Source organism: Mus caroli, chromosome 10 (genome assembly GCF_900094665.2).
Source record: "Mus caroli chromosome 10, CAROLI_EIJ_v1.1, whole genome shotgun sequence".
Taxonomy (NCBI): Eukaryota; Metazoa; Chordata; class Mammalia; order Rodentia; family Muridae; genus Mus; species Mus caroli.
The window spans coordinates 22,194,295-22,213,924 of record NC_034579.1 but is presented as its reverse complement, the minus strand read 5'-3'; the positions used below and the strand labels follow the sequence as shown (position 1 = coordinate 22,213,924).

At 39.8% G+C, this 19,630-nt stretch overlaps 1 protein-coding gene across 2 annotated transcripts in view; it reads right to left on the bottom strand.

Annotated features, from left to right (window-relative positions):
- Positions 1-19,630, bottom strand: part of Samd3 (sterile alpha motif domain containing 3) — a 58,905-nt gene that overhangs the window by 23,706 nt on the left and 15,569 nt on the right. For both annotated transcript variants that reach the window (XM_021173945.1, XM_021173944.2), the window contains 3 exons: positions 19,394-19,579; positions 18,424-18,508; positions 12,551-12,718 (listed from right to left, as the gene is read on the bottom strand). In XM_021173945.1, the coding sequence (XP_021029604.1) occupies positions 12,551-12,718; positions 18,424-18,508; positions 19,394-19,579 (439 nt within the window). The remainder of the gene's footprint in view (positions 1-12,550; positions 12,719-18,423; positions 18,509-19,393; positions 19,580-19,630) is intronic.

Sequence of the window (19,630 nt, the reverse complement as noted above, 5' to 3'; positions counted from 1 at the left end):
AGGTAACCCAATCACAAAAGAACTCAAATGATATGTACTCACTGATAAGTGGATATTAGTCCAGAAACTTAGAATTCCCAAGATATAAGATATAATTTGCGAAACACATAAAACTCAAGAAGAGCGAAGACCAAAGTGTGGACACTTTGCCCCTTCTTAGAATTGGGAACAAAGCACCCATGGAAGTTGTTACAGAGACAAAGTTTGGAGCTGAGGCGAAAGGATGGACCATCTAGAGACTGCCATATCCAGGGATCCATCCCATAATCAGCCTCCAAAAGCTAACACCATTGCATACACTAGCAAGATTTTGCTGAAAGGACCCTGATATAACTGTGTCTTGTGAAACTATACCGGGGCCTAGCAAACACAGAAGTGNATGCTCACAGTCAGCTATTGAATGGATCACAGGGCCCCCAATGGAGGAGCTAGAGATAGTACCCAAGGAGCTAAAGGAATCTGCAACCCTATAGGTGGAACAACAATATGAACTAACCAGTACCCCGGAGCTCTTGTCTCTAGCTGCATATATATCAAAAGATGGCCTAGTTGGCCATTAGTGGAAAGAGGCCCATTGGTCATGCACACTTTATATGCTCCAATACAGGGGAACGCCAGGGCCAAAAAGTGGGAGTGGGTGGGTAGGGGAGTGGGGAGGAGGGTATGGGGGTCTTTTGGGATAGCATTGGAAATGTAAATGAGGAAAATACCTAATAAAAATATTAAAAAAGAAAAAAAAAGGTACTATGGACTGAACCTGGGACTTCTTAAGAGCTGCATATGCGTTTAAACACTCTGTCCCTAGATTTTTGTTACTTTTATCTTTATGTATTGTCTACATGTAGTTATGTACACAAAGTGCATACCTGATGCCTGCAGAGGGCAGAAGAGTGTATTAGGTTCCTTGGAACTGTGAGCCATCATGTCTATGCTAACAACCCAAACTGTGTCTTCTGCAAGAGCAGTAAGTGCTTCTAACTGCTGAGTCATCCTCCAGCATGATTTAATTACACATTTAAATGAATACAATGTTAATACTTCAACTTCTGAGCTTCAATGTTTTGTTAAGGAAATAACAATTCATGTTACAAGGACCGTTGTTTAGGTAGTCAGTTATCTGTACAAAAGTGATACAAATGTATCTAATATCACACTATTTGAATTCATGTTCCCAAACTGCATCAATCTCTATGTTAAATGTTGTTTTCAATAATACTAAAATTTTAAAAATGGAAAAATTACTAAAAATTACATAGTACTCTAAACATTTAGAGTTCATTTTTTATTGCTTCATCTTGATTGAATAGAAAGTTCATTTGACTTGTTCAACAATTTTCTTGAAGATAACCTATTTGAAAGTCATAACCAAGGCTTATGGGTGTAGATGAGTCCTAAGTTTTTATCTGGTTGGTTTCAAACCCAAACATATCTATTACTTATATTTGGGATATGGCATACACACATGAGCACTGTTTGTTTTGTAACATTTCTTTTTTTTTTGTATATTAAAGTATATTTATTATAGTGGCTTACAGGCTAGAGGTCTTGCTACTCTTTAAAGGAAAAAAAAAAACCCAGAATTCAGCAATTGCTTAGTTCATGAGACTGTTTCAGTTGGTCTTCAGTGTACACTGGAATCTCCAAGAAGGATACCAGCAAAGAAATGCCTCATTATAGGATAGATAAATTTGCCAATGAGTAAGGGGAAGGGCAAATCAGGCAAAAAGAAAAAGCTATTGTCATCCATGTCCTTTTATGTAGACTGCCATCAGAATGTGTGACTCTTATATGAGGTGGTCTTCTCACATCAAACGATCTATGCAAAAAACTCTCACACATGTGNCAACAACATTATGAACTAACCAGTATCCCGGAGCTCTTGACTCTAGCTGCATATGTATCAAAAGAAAAGAGAGGCCCATTGGACACGCAAACTTTATATGCCCCAGTACAGGGGAACTCCAGGGCCAAAAAATGGGAATGGGTGGGTAGGGAAGTGGGGGGGAGGGTATGGGGGACTTTTGGGATAGCATTGGAAATGTAACTGAGGAAAATACGTAAAAAAAAATTATATTTATTGAACAAAAAGATCTCAAGCTAACATCATTTTTGAATGGTGAAGTTTTAAAAGCGGATGCTCTTTAAAATCCTAGATGTGTCAAACATGCTGTATTATATTCTCATTCGGCTGTCTACTGAGAACAATGAAAGAGAAAGAGGTGACAGAGAGATGGCTCAGTGGGTAAAAGCACCTGCCAACAAACAATCTGAGATTGATCTCAGAATCCACATAGTGGAAGAGAGCACCAACTCCATCAAAGAGTTTTACCATGTAGCCCAGGCTGGCCCCCAACTCTTCAGTCCTCCTACCCAAGCCTATTAATAATGGCATTGCAGGTATGTGCCATCTTACTCAGCTAGAAAATATTTTTAGTATTTCAAAAAATAATTATAAATTGCCTTTAATGTGATGTAAATCTATAAAAAGACATGCAGGATGTGCATGAAGAAAACTGTTTATAAATAAATGTATGGGTTGGTCATTTACATTTAGAAAGATTCAGCTTGTAAGAAGTCTTTTTTTTTTTTTTCAAAAAGAGTTATAGATTCAACAACATACCTGTTAATATATAAACTATCTGGAGCTAGAGAGAAGCTTATTTCAGAAGACCCTGTTGCCTAAATCTGCCCCTTACAAAGATATAAAAGGGGTTTTCTTTCTTTGTTCTGGGTCTCTCCTCTGGCCTGTGTGCTGAGACGGGGTTTCCCAACATGTTGGAATAATAAAAACCTCTTGCAGTTTGCAACAATGGCGATCTCTGCGGTCTCTGTAAGTGAGGGTCTCTTGATGAACTACAACAAATGGAAGGTATCCAGATGTTTCTCAGCCATATACTCAAAGAATGCAGCTATTGTATCAGGAGTAGATGGCCAGAGCATCAGAGTACAACACACTTTCAGACCAGAGCTTGGAGCAACAAAGGTGTGCCACGGGCTCCAGGAAGAGGAGAAGGGCTGTTTCACAAACGTATAAGACATTATTTTGCTTAAAAAGAAAGAGCCCTTTGTGGTTTGAGAACTTTCATGTTAAAGGCAAAACTTTTTTTTTTAATTAAAGGAAATTGATGAATAATTTTATCAGTTCAATGTGGAAAAAGATTTTCTGAAGGCACTAAATCAAAAAGAGAAGACTGATAACTATAATTACATTAAATGACAACTGTGTCTGTCAAAATACAAACAGAAAGAAGTTTAAAGGAAAAAGCACAGACTGAGAGGAGATACTGACAAGGGATATAATTGATAAATCTCATATAAGTGATATATTCATAAAAATATATACATTTATGGTTCTTGCAAATAAAAATGCTCACAGAAAAATGGTCAAAGACGTGAACAGGAATTTCAAGGAGAATTAAGTGCAAACCTTTTACAAATATATGAAGATATACTCAATTTGTAAATAATCATAATGAAAATCAGGACTAATTAAACAATTTATTTTCAAGTTTGAATATGAAAGACATCCAATAATAAGTCTTGCTTAGGGAGTCAAATATCTACAATCATTTATGAAAACAATTTAACTCTGCCATGAAAAGTTGTATACTTGTATAATCTATAAATGAGCAGTTCTGCCCTATGCAAAAGTCTTTGTCAAAAGCTCCTGCGTGTGGGCCAAAGCAGCATGTCCTAGAAGCCAAAACAGACACACATCAGATGGCAGTGGATAGACAAGCAGCTAGAGACAGTGGGGTTTCCTGTCACATTAGATTACTAAACCTGTGGTGAAAGAAAGAAAGAAAGAAAGAAAGAAAGAAAGAAAGAAAGAAAGAAAGAAAGAAAGAAAGAAAGAAAGAAAGAAAGAAAGAAGAGCCTGATTGGATCCCAAAGACAGACGTCAAAGCAAGTGAGGAAAGGAATTTATCCAATTCAATCATATCATGACTTCATATCTCAAAAAATAAGCCACATGAAACAGTAGATTCATTTTATGCATAGATGACAAAAAAATCACTGTCTTAAAAACCTGGTAAATGATAACATAAAATTCCAAGGCATGGTTACTTCCAGACACCATGATGTTGGCAAGGTTGACACTGAGGTTGGGGGAGGAAATCTCAGGTCCATTCAGTGGCACCAGCAGTGATCCAGTGGTAAGCTACATGCCAACCTTGGTGTCTATTTTGTCTCGTAGATTGTGTACATGTCACAGTGCATCAGAGTTTTAAGTTCTCAATATTCTTGCCCTTTGAATGATTTATCTGATATTAGATGTATTATTAATGACCTTTGCATTTTCCCAGTTCAAAGGAACTTAGAAACTGGTTGGTCCAGGTCCCTCTCCTTAGGACGAAGAGACTTCTCAAACACCAAGATGACCAGATTCTCTGGATGCTTCTTCTAGTGTAGACCTGCTTCTCTTGTCCCCTGATCTCATTTTCTATGAGGCCCGTCTGTTTCTTACAGAACTGCAGCCGAGTTGTCTTTCATAAAGAATATGAAAAGAATTTGTCCTCATGAGAACAGAGGGGAAGGGAAAGGAAGGAGGAATAAAGGCTAAAGACACCAGTCCTGTGCAGGGAAACAGGAAATGACACTACAGCGCAGTGGCCTCAAGGGAATCATGATGAATTAGTCAGAAAGTGAACTCCTGCTAGATTCAGGCAGAGCAGGTCTTCCCTTGCCGCACTGATACTTGTGGAATGGCCTCTCCAACCCCTGGAGATTCAGCTGGAACCTCAGAGCTCAGCGCTAGCTGACTGATGTCTAGGCTGATGGCTGAGACAGAAATGAGAAGATAAACATGTATAAATTAGATGTCAACAGACTGCTTCTGCAAAGGGAAAATACAGAATGGTTAAAAAATGGAATTAAACCTTTTCTCTTTCTCAGAGGTGAATAAACTCAAGTTGAGTTTTACTAAACATAATCTTGTTTTAAACTCTACAGTCTAAATGATTCTGCGAAGACATAAGCAAGAGTGTCTTGCTTATAAGCCAAGCGTGGTGGCACATATCTGTCATCCCAGCACTAGGAACATAGAAGCAGGAGAATGGAAATTGAAACTCATCTTTGGCTACATAGTGAATTCAAGGCTAAACTGAGAGCTACCTGAGATCCAACATCAAAAACAAAAGTGGGGCTGGAGAAGTGGCTTAAAGCTCAAGGGTTGGTCTTTCAGAGGACTTAAATTCGATTTCAAGCACTAATAGAGTAGCTCACAACCCTGAGCAACTTTGATACCCAGTTATCCAATGACCTCTTCTGGTTTCCAAGGGTACCAGGCATGCATGTGGTATACAGATGATCAAGCAGGCAAAACACATACAATTTTGAATGACAATTAGGTAAACATTAAAGCCTTGATAAGATCAAGTACATCACTGTTATGTAGCTGACATATAGTATATTACCTTTGAGGCTAATAAACTATACAGTCTTCAATATTAAGCATTGTTACAGGATTATTTATATAATGTGACATTATTCTATACTGACAGACTACATGAAGTCGTTTTTAAAAGTCGTGCTATTTTTGTTTCAGAAGTTAGCGGATAAGAAGGAAATGTGATCTGGCTGTGTTTGTCTTCTGCACAAAGACTGAAGTGCTTATGTTTTCCTGGCTAACAATTACAGAGAGCGAATCCAAAGCTTTCTGGTAAAGAATGTTCTTTTCAAGCTACTGTGTGTTTTTCTATAGCTGGCGCTTGCTTCCAGAGTAGGTACGTACTTTCAGGTGGAGTAGTGTAACCTGTATATGGGTTATAACATTTGAAGATGCTTGAACTTGCACAGTTTTTAAGTCATTCTTAAACCATACTTAAACTTTGAACTCATGAGCTATCTAAAAGAAATCTCTTAATTTCACAGTAATTTCTACTCTTTGTCCACATATTGATTTCTTTTTTTTTTCTTTTTTTTTATTACGTATTTTCCTCAATTACATTTCCAATGCTATCCCAAAAGTCCCCCATACCCCCCCTTCCCTACCCACCCATTCCCATTCTTTTGGCCCTGGCATTCCCCTGTATTGGGGCATATAAAGTTTGCAAGTCCAATGGGCCTCTCTTTCCAGTGATGGCCAACTAGGCCATCTTTCGATACATATGCAGCTAGAGTCAAGAACTCCCGGGTACTGGTTAGTTCATCATGTTGTTCCCCCATAGGGTTGCAGATCCCTTTAATTCCTTGGGTACTTTCTCTAGCTTCTCCATTGGGAGCCCTGTGATCCATCCAATAGCTGACTGTGAGCATCCACTTCTGTGTTTGCTAGGCCCCGGCATAGTCTCACAAGAGACAGCTATATCTGGGTCCTTTCAGCAAAATCTTGCTAGTGTATGCAATGGTGTCAGCATTTGGAAGCTGATTATGGGATGGATCCCACATATTGATTTCTTAATAGTGGAAAAGCCTTGTTTCCAATAGTGTTCTCTGTTGAGAATATTTTCATGGAATAAAGCTATCTTTTCATGGTCCAATAAATAAATAAATAAATAAATAAATAAATGAACCTTTAAACATCTTATTTTAAAAATTTCATTCTCTTTTAGATATATTATCAAAACTCTACTTCAACGGCTCTGTGTAAAATAAATTCTGCTTCTATGGCATTATCTATTTAGTGTCACCTTCTTCTCTACTGTTTTTCCAAGGTTAAATAGACTTGAGGGACCCAACATGTTAGGCACTAGGCACATGTGGCTACTGATCAGCTTAAGCATGGCTAGTTAATTTGAAGGTCGTGCTGGTAATACTAGATTTCAAAAGCAAGAACAGAATGAAGACTATATCATTGATTTTATAATGATCACACATCGAAATGTTGACATGGCATCTCCAACTGGTTCAGTAAAAGGTACTGACATCAGCTGGGCAGTGGTGGCACACTCCTCTAATCCCAGCACTTGGGAGGCAGATGCAGGTGGATTTCTGAGTTTGAGGCCATCCTGGTCTACAGAGTGGGTTCCAGGGCAGCCAGGGCTACACAGAGAAACCCTGTCTCAAAAACAAACAAACAAACAAAACAAAAAAACAAAATAAAACAAAGCAAAAGCTACTGATGTCAATTTCATGTGCTTCTTTTTGCCTTTTTATATGAGGCTCCTAGAAAACTAGATATTACCCAAGTGATTCATGTTGTATTTCTATTGGAGGGTGCCACTTTGGAAGCTGGGGGTTTGTTTAAACCAAATTCCAGTAGTACCTGTCTTGAACTGTATTGTTACTAAGTAGAATTTGGGAATGATGCTTTCTCTATTGACTCTGATCAGCCTTTGGATTTAGCACGTAGGCCTGAGCCTCAAGCAGTCAGCAAGCAGTTTGCCCCGTACAGCTTCACTCAATGCTTCCAAGTATTCAGCTGATTGTAAAACTTTCCAGCATTAGTAAATTAGCTGCCTGCTGATGGCAATCATTGCAGTCTACTTGGAATACAGTTAACTGTCACCACTTTTCTTCATTTTCTGCTGTCTAGCTTGGTTTTGAACCAAGAGAGGAACATCTGTGGAAAGGATGTAAAAATAATGAGTATTTATGCAATTAATCACCATGTGTCAGCTGCAGCATGAAACAAATAACCACGCCCCAAGAAACAGCCACAGGGGCACTGCAAGGATCCCCAGACAGGCTTGGGCACAACTCGCAAGCTACTTTAATTCTGGGCCAAACCAAGTAACACGAAACATCACTCCCCAGCTTTAAACTCAGGAAGCGTGTACATACTAAAAAAATAGAAACGTGCTTTGGAGAGAGAGCTAAATGGTAAATATAGTGTTGGTAACTTAACAAGTGGTAATTAGTTAATGTTCTTATTTATTAGCAAAAACCTGGGAAGCTTTGAGATATGAGGACACAACTAAAAACATTTATTGAATTCTGATGTCACTATCCTGTAAGTTAAAAATAAGGTTCAAATTCCCAAGTTCCTCTCCCTCAATAAACTACCATGATAGTTGACAGAACATTTCGCATCCCAATGGGACACAAGTTCACTCCAGTTCTTCATGTTTCAGACACTGGGAAAAGGTCCTTTACAGATGCCTTAGGAAGGGAAATGAAAAGTGCATGTGTTTAGACAGTGAAATATTCTCTTTCCCACTTTTAAAGCAGCTCTATTCCAGCCTGTGCTCCTCACAGATCTTCCTCACTGGCTACAGAACAAGACACAGGCAGCAGAGCCAGCCAGTCCCTCAGGAATGTTTCCATCACTCCAGGAGACTGACAGAGGGACGGAAAAGTTACAGAGAAGCAAGGCCAAAGCCTGGAGTCCCCGGAGCTGCTCGGCCTGGGCACGATTCTCCCACCTGATCATGGTTTGAGAGTCTGCTAGCTAAAAAGGAGTTTGTTTGTTTGTTTGTTTTAAGTTTTCAGGAGCAATAGAAAAAAGAATAATGTGTCAGAAGTGTATACTGTACAAGCCCAGTGGTCTCAGACGTCTCCCCGTTATCATCACAAAGATGGAAAGAGAGATCTGACTCCACAAAGCTCTCCTCTGACCTCCACACATACACCACGGCAATGCACATGATCACACACATCATACATGGACACCAATAATTAATTTAAAAAGGATAGGAAACATAGTTTCCAATGCATGGAACTATAGATTACCTGGTTCTGGATTATCTAGAGGCATTTCAAGACTCACAGCAGGCTACCACTACCCTGTTCTCAGGCTATCTCCTGTTTCATCTTATTTCTTTTGACACCAAAAGTCAAGTGTTTAGTAAGTGGTGGCATAGCTGCTGCACCGATTCAAGACTGGGCAAGCAGCCTCATGAGGTCTGGAGGTTGGAAAGACATTTTGAAAGATGGAAAAACACTCAGCTTCTTGAGGGAGTGGTCTGGAAATGGAGCCGAGAATTCTGGCAAGTGAGCTAGCCTTCAAGTACAGTGGGCATGTTCTTAGTGGAATGTCAGAGGCACCCACGGCCAGAGATGCACAGGTAGGGCACTAGCGCTGCACTTGCTTTGGGCACTATAGCTAAAGAGCAGAGTTGTGCAGAGCTAAACTGAGACTAGAGAAGGTGAGGACTAGGAGCAAGAGGTTCCTGCTCAGAGCCACACAGGTGATTACGGATTATGAGTTATGGATTGTGGACGTTCATGTGAAAGGACTAAGAATCCCACACTTGTTGCTTGAGATTCCTTCCATTCTTGTTCCCTATCACCAAAAAAAGATGTAACTGCAGAAAACAAATCAAATCACATCAATTCTCTCCTCCTGCATCCCTTCCTCTAAGGGACCAATCCCTCTTTCTCTGTCTTAGACCACATGAGTGGTCTTAGACCTGCCTCTTCCCTACTCCAACATTTTGCATCTCTACAGCATATAAGATAGATTTATTTTTTTCTATAGTGTCAACATATTGTACCAGCCAAGGAACTTTTAAAATATAAGAATTACCCAACAATATCAAAGACCAAACATCTTTGTTGTTCAGACCTTAAGAGAGCTATCAGAAGGTCAAAGTGGCGATTGAAAGTAATTTAGGCAATCAGTATGAGGTACTAAAATCTATGACATAAATCCAGTGTATTGAGGTTCTGCCAACTTCTACAATCATGTTCATACAGTTTCTATCACTCCTGGAGCCAGAAAAAAAAAAGATATATAAATACATGTATTCTGTGTTTCATTCCTTAAATAGACCACAAAATCATACAGAGAGGCTCCAGACTTTAAGAAAACAGCAATTTACAGCTCCATTTGAGAAGGGGAGATATGTAAATAATTCCAGTGGGATTTCCTTCCCAGGAAAGATGTCATTACTTAGACATAACCAATCTCCTTTTAGTTTAGATAGCAGGAAAGTAAAAAAATCTCTGTTTAATTACAAAACAAAGCCTAGCCCTGAAAAATTCAATTCCCTGTTCTTTTCTTTTTAAATCAATGCCTCTGTGTAGGCCTTAGAGGGATCCATCCCATAATATAGGTACCACTGAGGGTCTAGAGAAAAGATACACACACACACATACACACACACATACACACACACACACACACTGTAGCTCCAAACAGTTCTCAGGAGTTTTGACAAGTGACAATGTACAAAGAGGACTCAAAGATGTTATATGAACTGAAGGAAGACATCAACAGAAAGTTGTGTCTCTCAGTGTGACCTCGGACTGCAGGAGACATGAAGTTTCAACTCAGGGGACAATTGCTATTTATTCCACTTTATCAGTTATTAGTTCCAAAGTGTTTCAGTGTGATATGAACCACAGGAAACATGGGGGAATGGAACTGAATTTATTTATTTTTAATTTCTTAGGAAAGAACTTAACTTTCAGTGTAGCAAAAATCTGTATTTTGAGGGAGGAAATAAATTTATGCACAATTCTTCTCCAGCAGTGCCTGTGAGATTAAAACCTTCCATCTTGGGGAAAAAAAATTTAATATATACAATGTTAAAGTGGAGGTGAAATGCTTAAAACAGAATGTTTACAGGGAAGGGAAACAACAGGATGTCATAATGAGAAGTGAAACATCTTATATTGCAGGGAAGTTCTCTACGATAGAAAATATACAATTCATAATAGCTCAGGAAGTCCCTGAAACTGGTAAGATTCACTAGGCCCCTCCCTCCTCAAGGGTAAAGATGACCCAGAGAAATACTCAGATATGCCTACCTATCTTGGAGAAGCAGAGATCAGTTGACATGCTAAGAAGGCTCGCAGGCAAGCTGAGCTGCAAAGAGGAGGCTCAGACTATCCAGCTCTCCTGAAAAGAATACCATCCAACCTCAAAGAGGAGCCCACAAGTTGTGCAATAAGCTCTAGACTCCCAGCTTTGGTGGTGGGCTTTGGTAATACAGCTGTCTCTGAGTCATTTCTGTTCCTGTAAGTGACCCTCAACCATATTCCTGTAAATAAGTCCAATAACACTCACTGGCTTTCCAAGTTAGATGCTGATAGTCTATCACCAGTGTCTTGTCTGGGGTAAAATCTCCCCAGGAATAGTGTCACACAGCAATAATGCAATATTGTTCTTTTCTAGAGTGACATTTTAAGACTATGTGCAAAATTTCTTAAACGCATATAACTATCTTATCATGATTTTAATTCATTTTCTCTCCTTTTTCAAAAGTCAATGTCTCATTCTATAGCTTAGGCTAAGCTTGAATGCTCTGTCCTTCTGCTCGAGCCTCCTAAGTCTGTGCTTACCGGTGTGTTCTTCTATAGCTACTATGTTTTTAGTGTATATCTGTAATTGTACAAGCAAAATTTCAAAAAAATCTTCCTACCTGAATTTAGGGTACCCTTCTTGTCATTTTGTCAAAGAAGATGTATAATTAATAGTATCGTAACTGACTTAGCACACGAAAGTCTCATTTACAGTTTTAATAAAATATTTATCCAATAACCTTCTGGAACTTTACATGTTGCACGACGCTGGAATGAATGGTTTACAAAACATGTTGAGCATATGTCCTTGAGCTTAAAAAAATACTATTAAAGTTGATCTGATCAAATAATTTACTCTATTAATAATAGACAAACATACCAGATGAAAAATAGAGTATTTACATCATGTACATTCTAAATATTAATGTGTGAAGAATTAGGATTTCTAATATTCCTGTAGATTAAAGTGAAAATGGAATTGGGAGGACAAAAGATTCATCTTCTATATTTAATAATTTGTACAGTGTTCTTAAGAGTTCAGTCTATTACATTTAGCAATTAGTAATTTAAACAGAAAATGTTTTTCTGAGGACATCTGGCGCTCTGAGTAGTTAAAGAACACTTGTTAAGACTCACATGGCCTCTCCTTTGTGGAGAAGGAGTCTTAGGCTTTGCCTGGTCCTCAGCTTAAAGCTACTCACAGCATAGGGTTGGAAGCCTTCTGAACCAGCAGGTGAAGGAAGCTAGTGTAGAGCTCTGTACCCAAGCTTATGGATAACTGCCTCTCCAGAACCTTAGGATAGAAGACTACCTAACGGGAGCATTAAAATGGTTCTAGGTGTAGGAGCACAGTTCAGTAGAAGAACGTTTGCCTAGCACGCACAAGACTCTGGGTTCAATCTCTAGGACTTAATATCAGAGACTAATTTAATATTAAGATTATAACTTTCCGTAGTGATATGAACATCACAAGGCGAGGTGTAAGAGGCTGTGATGGTGCAGGTCTGTAATCCCAATACGTTGGAAGCAAACACGGGAGGATCAGGAGTTCAAGGTCATCTTTAGCTAGATAAGGATTTGAAGTAAGTTTGATCTCCTGAGACATTCCAAAAACTAAGAGAAAAAGAGAATTCTAAGTGCAGTGTAGAATGAGAAGAAGAGAGACAGCTCAAGAAACCAGAGTTGTAAGAGGTTTTTCCAGTTTCTTTGAAGGCTGTGAAGAGCATAGTCATGAAATGTATACTAACATCCTGGTAGCCAAATGATTACTGACACCCTTTAAGAAACATTATGTCAGCCATGCAAATCATTGACTTTATTAGTAACTTTAAAAGGGTGTCTTGCGTTGATTTCATGCTACAATTTATTGTCATGTCATTAATCAGCCAAAGTTGTCAGAGTGTTTAAAATGCAGGCTTACTTTGATCTGCACAATTTTAATTTCATTCGATTGTATGTCAGCAAGAGACTTCCTTGTCTGGCCTCTTCGGTGTCCAAATTTACACTTATTCCTCATTACTTGTTCATCATCTTCTATGGGTCTTCGAATATATTTAAAGCGATCTTTGAGGGCTCGTTTCCATAAAAACTGTATAAAATAACAAAACAGGCCCGTCAGTCTTATAGAGCTTTGCATAGTCCTGTAGAGCAATATGATTTTTGTATGAGACCCTTAGGGTTGAAATTACTCTCATCATATTATAATAGAAGCAATGAATCTATCCTTAGATTTATCCTGATAACAATTTTGTGTTCAAATTAAAGTCCCTCAATTAGAGTCATGAAACCGAACACCACAAAACCAAAAACAAACAACAAACAAAATCCAAGCAAACAAGTTCACATTATCTTCTTGTGAGCATCTAGAAAACTATCTAGAAAACATTAGAAAAGGTTTGGCATCTACTTGTTGCCATTGCTGGTTTCATGGCTCAAGTCTCACAGTCCTTGATCTTTAGAAACCTCTGTAGCCTAGGTCAGGAAGATTCAGATTCCAGCACTGAAGCTACTGTGCACTAACGAAATACCTTATAATAAGTAATCTCTTTAGCCTGGGTTCTTCAGCTGCCAAATGGAGCAGCATGATCTTTCCTGACAAGTATGTGTGCATGCCTGTGTGTGCATGCATGTCTGTATGCATGTTTATGCATGTTTGCGTGTGTCTGAGTGTGTGTGTGTGTGTGTAGGTGCATATGCAGGGTACATCATATGTGTGTATGTGCATATAAAAGCCAGAGGTCAACTGTGGATTTCATTTTTTAAGGAGCCACCTAGGTTGATCTCTCACTGGCCTGGGGCTTAATGACTAGGCTGGGCTGCTTCAGGGATCTGTTTGTCCCTGCTTTCTCAGCACTAGGATCGTAAGCATGCATCATCATGCTATTTACGTGGGTGATGACTATCAAACTGGAATGATCAGGCTTACGTGGCAAGCACTTTACTGAGTTCACACACACACACACACACACACACACCACTCCTAAACTGTGTTTTTATATGATGCTGGGTGGCGGTAGCAGATCATACCTATAATCCCAGTCCTTGAGAGGCAGAGGCAGGCAGATCTCTGAGTTTGAGGCCAATCTGGTCTACAGAGCCAGTTCCAGGACAGCCAGGGCTACACAGAGAAACCCTGTCTTGGAAAACCAGAGAAGGTGGGGAGAGGGAAGAGAGAGCATGAATCTTGGGACTAGCTACTTGTGAAAGATGCTTACAAAGTGTTATTCCTAAATCATCTTGGCATCTGTCCAGTCCTATGGAGGCGGTCCACAGGCCCAGTCTGGAGCTGCTTTGTGCCTAGATTAAGCTCCTGGGCATGGCATGACTCAGAGATGCTTTGTCATCTCCCCCAGGCTGGGATGTTCTGCTATTGCTGTCTTATAACAGCATAAAACCAGTAGATGGTTTGTGGTTTTTCTCAGTCCTGACATGAACCAGCTCAGATTGATTTGTTTGTGTTTCCTATAATTCAGAAGGGACAGGAGCTCTGCTGCACACATAGCCATCACCTGCTAGGATGTCATGAGATGGACAACTCTTCAACCTTGCTCCACACATCTCTCAAACACAAGTGAACCAATTCTGCATGCTCATCCATGGGAGTGTTCACTCTGTGAATTGAGTACCTGCTCTGTGCCCCACCCTGTGAGCTATCACATAACAGTATGAGTAGGTAGAAAACAATTGTGCTGGAGCCCAGCCATCCCCCATTCCCATAGTCACCAGCTAAGGATGTGAGAAGTCCTACACAGACTCGGCTTTCTTAATCAGTCTGAAATCACGCGCTCCTTATGACATGACATAATCTGCAGCGTCTGGCAGGTACATGCTTTGTGTTGCAAACCCAAATATAATCATTGAGAAACATCAGATAAGCGAAGTGTGCACATCATTTTGCATGATGCAGGGGGAAAAAAAAACAAAAACAACAACTTGACCAAAAAGTAAAAACCTTTTCGCCTCCAGAGAACACAGAAAATGACAAAGAGATTAAATTAGAAAGAAAGGAAGGAAGGAAGGAAGAAAGGAAGAAAGGAAGGAAGAAAGAGAGAGAGACAGAGAGAGAGAGAGAGAGAGAAAGAGAGAAAGAGAGAGAGAGAGAGAAAGAAAGAGAGAGAGAAAGAAAGAAAGAAAGAAAGAAAGAAAGAAAGAAAGAAAGAAAGAAAGAAAGAAAGAAAGAGAGAAAGAGAGAAAGATCCAGAAACAGAAGAACCAAATGCAATGCAGAATACAGATTGTATGGGACACTATGCAACTTTTATTAATTTTCATGGGCATAAAAATATTTTTGCTATAGAGGAAACTGCCATGTAAAGGCCTTTGCTAAAGACTGGGAGGTATGGCTCTGTGGTAGTGAGCTTGCTTACAATGTATGAGGCTCTGCGTTCAGTTCTCAGTATGGTGAAATTAACCCCCAAAGCAACAATATCAGCAAAAAGATGTTTAGGGTAACTTGTTTCTAAACAGTCATGTACCACAAACACCATGCAGGAAGAAGATAAATACCACAAAATCTTATGAGCTAATGGACCTGGAATAGCAGCCTGAGAGTGCTCCTCCCTTCTCCTCCCTGAATCTCATGATATTTGAAGACATGTGATATAACTAGAGTGGACAGGAGTTACACACACCCAGTGGACACCAAGGGTCCCACTCACTGTCCTATGGTGGTCACGAGGATCCACACCACAGAGAACTAGGAATTATCTAGCACCAAATGTAACCTTGGGAAGAGAAATCGTGGTCTTGAATACCTACCAGAAATCACTGTATAAGTCTGAAAAATCTCAAGACAGTTTAAAATAAAAATCAGCCCTAAAAGTAACCAAGTACTCACTCTCTTCTACTTTTTCTTCTTCATTCCCTTTTACATACACACCATGCACAAATGCATGTGCACATACATGAACATGTGCACACACACCACACACACATGCATGTGCACATAAATGCACACATAGAATCATAACACACACAAACACATACACACACACACACAAACACACACACACACACACACATACACACACCAATGGTAGCTCTCTCAGTGTTTCTGGGCATTTTCTTTTTTTTCTTTTTCTTTTTAAATTTTTAATTAAATTTATCTATATGAGTACACTGTTGCTGTCTTCAGACACACCAGAAGAGGGCATTGGATCCCATTACAGATGGTAGTAAGTCACCATGTGGTTGCTGGTAATTGAACTCAGGACCTCTGGAATAGCAGCCAGTGCTCTTAATCTCTGAGCTATCTCTCCAGCCCCGCTTGGCATTTTCTACATCATGGAATTAGCATGAACATAACTTCATATAGAGATGTGGTGAGAGTTTGGTTAAAGACCTATACATGCACCAACCTTCTCCACTTATATCTTTAAGTGTGCAAATGAGGCCACAACCTGCTAAACTATTTTCCATGTCTCATATTATTTTTGCATAATATATGGGAGCATATGTAGATTAGATGCCCACAGGTGCCCATGGGAGCCCACAGGGCATTAGTCCTTACTTCGTAGGTATCTCACTTCAATAACCATAGATTTAAAGTTCAAAATGTAATTGAATGGCAGGAAATATGGCTGAGCAAGTGAAGGCACTAGCAGCTAAGCCTGATGACCTGAATTTGATTTCCAGTATCTACACAACGGAGAGGCAGGAGGTGGGGGTGGGAGTGCACAGAGAGAGACAGAGAGACAAACAAAGACAGGGAGAGACAGAGGAAGAGAGACAGGAAGAGAAACAGAATAGAATTTTAAAATATAACTATTTATTTGCTTATATGTGTAAGACTTGTTAGAAATACTCCCCTTTATTTTCAAGTATCTCTATGCCCCCTGGGATATATGAAACAGTGTGCTAGGTAAAACCTGTCTTGCTTGGGGACCAATGACATGAAAGCAATCTGTTCACATTCACTACAAATGCATCCCCCTGCTCCTAACCACATAGTGCAGTGTCAGAGACTGAAGCTAAGGATGTGGGATTTACAGAGATAGAGACATGCCTAAAATTCTGTCCACCACATCACTGATCAGAAGAACATTATATTGTATCTTGATGTAGAAGAAGCACAGAGGGTCAGTATTACCTACAATGCCATGATTGGAGATGTTAGAATCCTAGATTTTTTTGTTGTCGCTTGGTTACACTATTTTGATTTTAGTAAGAGAAAAACTGAGTCAGTTTATAGCACATCCTACATACAGAATCACATTTTTTTTTAAAATGATGGCATCCTTTGTGAGCAAGAGTGACTGAATTCTAGTCTTGACTCGCTATTATTTCCAGATATGGGATGCCACATCTTTTCTGAGTTTGGAGGGGTAAATGAGGCTTTTTAAGGCCTTCTGTCATTCAGAATCTTCTGACTTGGTTCATATATATTAAGCTTTTACCTGAAAATGGGACAATGATAGAGAGAAAGGGAAAAGGGAAGGAGAGAAAGAGGAGAGAATGATGGGGGTGGGGTGTGAGAAAAAAACTCCTTGCCTATGTGTACTTAAGATGGTAAGCTACCGAATCTCTATCATGTTAACCATGTTCACCAAAGTGGATTTATATAAGGACAGACACAGGAGTAGCAATATATCTTCAGCTCCATATACCTCCAGTTTCTCATGGTTGCTTCTTATAGCATACTTTTCCTGTGATGAACATTCAACTCTTTGTTACAATTTTAAAGTACTTTTTAGGTGTACAGTCCAATAACGTTAGGCATGTTTCCTTTGTACAATGATGACATGAAGATTCCCCTCTTGTTTTGCTTAACACAGCACCAGGCTGCCTTCAAACTCCTGGTCCTCCTGCTCCAGCCTGCCAAACTCTAATATGTCTGTCTGTATGCCCAGTTTCTAAGAATGCTAGAGCAGCAGTCCTCAACCCTTGTTCTCCTTAGAGCTCTGGAATCTTTCAAAAGCTTTGGTGGCAGGATCTATCTTCACATCATTTACCTCAGAATCTCTTTGGCTCCTGAAGGATAAACTCCATGAAACTGTTTTGTGGAGCATCCTTAGAGTCTACCTGATCCAGACAGCAGAGTTAGAGAGGGAGGATGAGGACAAGACCGCAAAGCCCTTCAAGGGCTTCGAGACAACTTCCCTTTGATTAGATCAGAAAGCAAGAAACACTCCATCATCCACTTCTCCTACTGGGCACTTTCAGTCATACAGGACCTTCCAGATGGCTTTAGGAGAGGGGCAGAAAGATGGTGACTCACAGCTGAAGGTAAGAGAGAAGAGAGAACTAAGACAAAGAAACGAAAGATATGGAAGCTAAGAGAGAGAGAGAGAGAGAGAGAGAGAGAGATGCACAGGCAGAGAGATACATATATATATAGGTACAAACAGACACAGGCACACACACACACAGCGAGAGAGAGTGAGTGAGAACACAAATTCAATTCTACACAAAGAACTACAAGCAACTAAGAAATTCTGAGAGTGGGAGAAATAGTCTTTGCTGGGAAAGAGAGCAGTAGCTGGTTTTTCAATACAAAGTGGACAGCCCTGAAAACATATGCATGACAGTATCATACAGACTGAGCAGTTGTATTTAGGAATATATATTCACATATGAATATGCATGTAAAACAATAAAAATGAGGCCATGAATCTGAGAGTGCAAGGAGCATATGAAAAGGTTTGGAGGGAGGAAAGGAATCAATGATATAAATATAATCTTAAAGTTAAAAGAAAATTAAGTAAATGAAGATATTAGAGCCAGAGTGGAAAATGCAAAGCTCCAATCTCAAATGGATTGCGATGAACAGTGTGGTGGGCCCACATAGTCACTTACAAAGCCACAGCCGTCCTCATCCAGGAAAGGGTGGGCCTGCAGCAGAGCATTGACCACGTCGTTGTACTGCTGGGTGGTGGGGTACCTGTTTACCACAACAGATAAGAGAGAATTCATTTCCAGCAGCCCGCAGTTAAGGTGAATCTAAAGCACACACTGATTTCTAAGCTTTCTGTTACTATGGTGTCCGTCCGTCCGTGTGTGTGTGTGTGTGTGTGTGTGTATGTATGTGTGTGTGTGTGCGTGTATGTGTGTGTGCAAGGAGTGTGCATATGTGTGTGTATGTATGTGTATGTGTCTGTATGTGTATGTGTTGTGTGTTAGTGTGTGTTCTCTCTCCCTGTGTGTGTGGGGAGAGTATATGTGTATATATGTATATGTGTATGTGTGTGTTAGTGTGTTGTCTGTATGTATGGGTTAATGTGCATTGTATGTCTGTAGTGTGTGTGTGTGTGTGTGTGATGTATGTGTGTGTGGTGTGTATGTGTTAGTGTAATGTTCTCTCTCCTCATGTTTGTGTGTAGGGTGTATGTATATGTATGTGTGTGTGGTGTATGTATGTGTGTTAGTATGTGCTCTGTGTGTGTGTGTGTGTGTGTGTATGTGTTTCTGTGGGCAGATCTGGAAGCCTTAAGTTAACATTGTTCTCATGTGTGTTCACCTTGTTTGTTGAGACAGGGTCTCTCATTGGGACCTGGGTCATGTTAGATAAGGTGGGCTGGCTCTTCAAGCCTAGAGCAATAGTTACAAGCATGTGCAGCCATGCCGGAACTTTTATATGGGTTTGGGGGTTATGCAGCAAATATTTAACCAACTGAGATAATAACCCCAGTCTGTCTCCTAAATCTGCACATATTGAACTTCTATTTGCTATGTCCCCATAAGCCAAGAGAACTTGGTTCCTAACAAATTCTACTGTTCACTGCGCATGGCTCCCTCCTCCACTCAGCACGTTCTCACTGTTACTCACAGTGAGCCTTCCAGGTACTTAGTCATATCTGCCTGGAGAAACTCAATGATCCTTATCCGCATGCTGTGGTCGGGGCGCTTCTGCTCCACCAACATGCACTTGACATCATAGGGAAACTCCGGTAAGATGTAGGACTTAGTCCACTCTAATGCTTTATGCCTTGCTAGAACATGTTTTACATTTCTTCTGTAGAATAAAAACACAAAGAGTAAAATTTTGTTTCAAATCTATATGTAA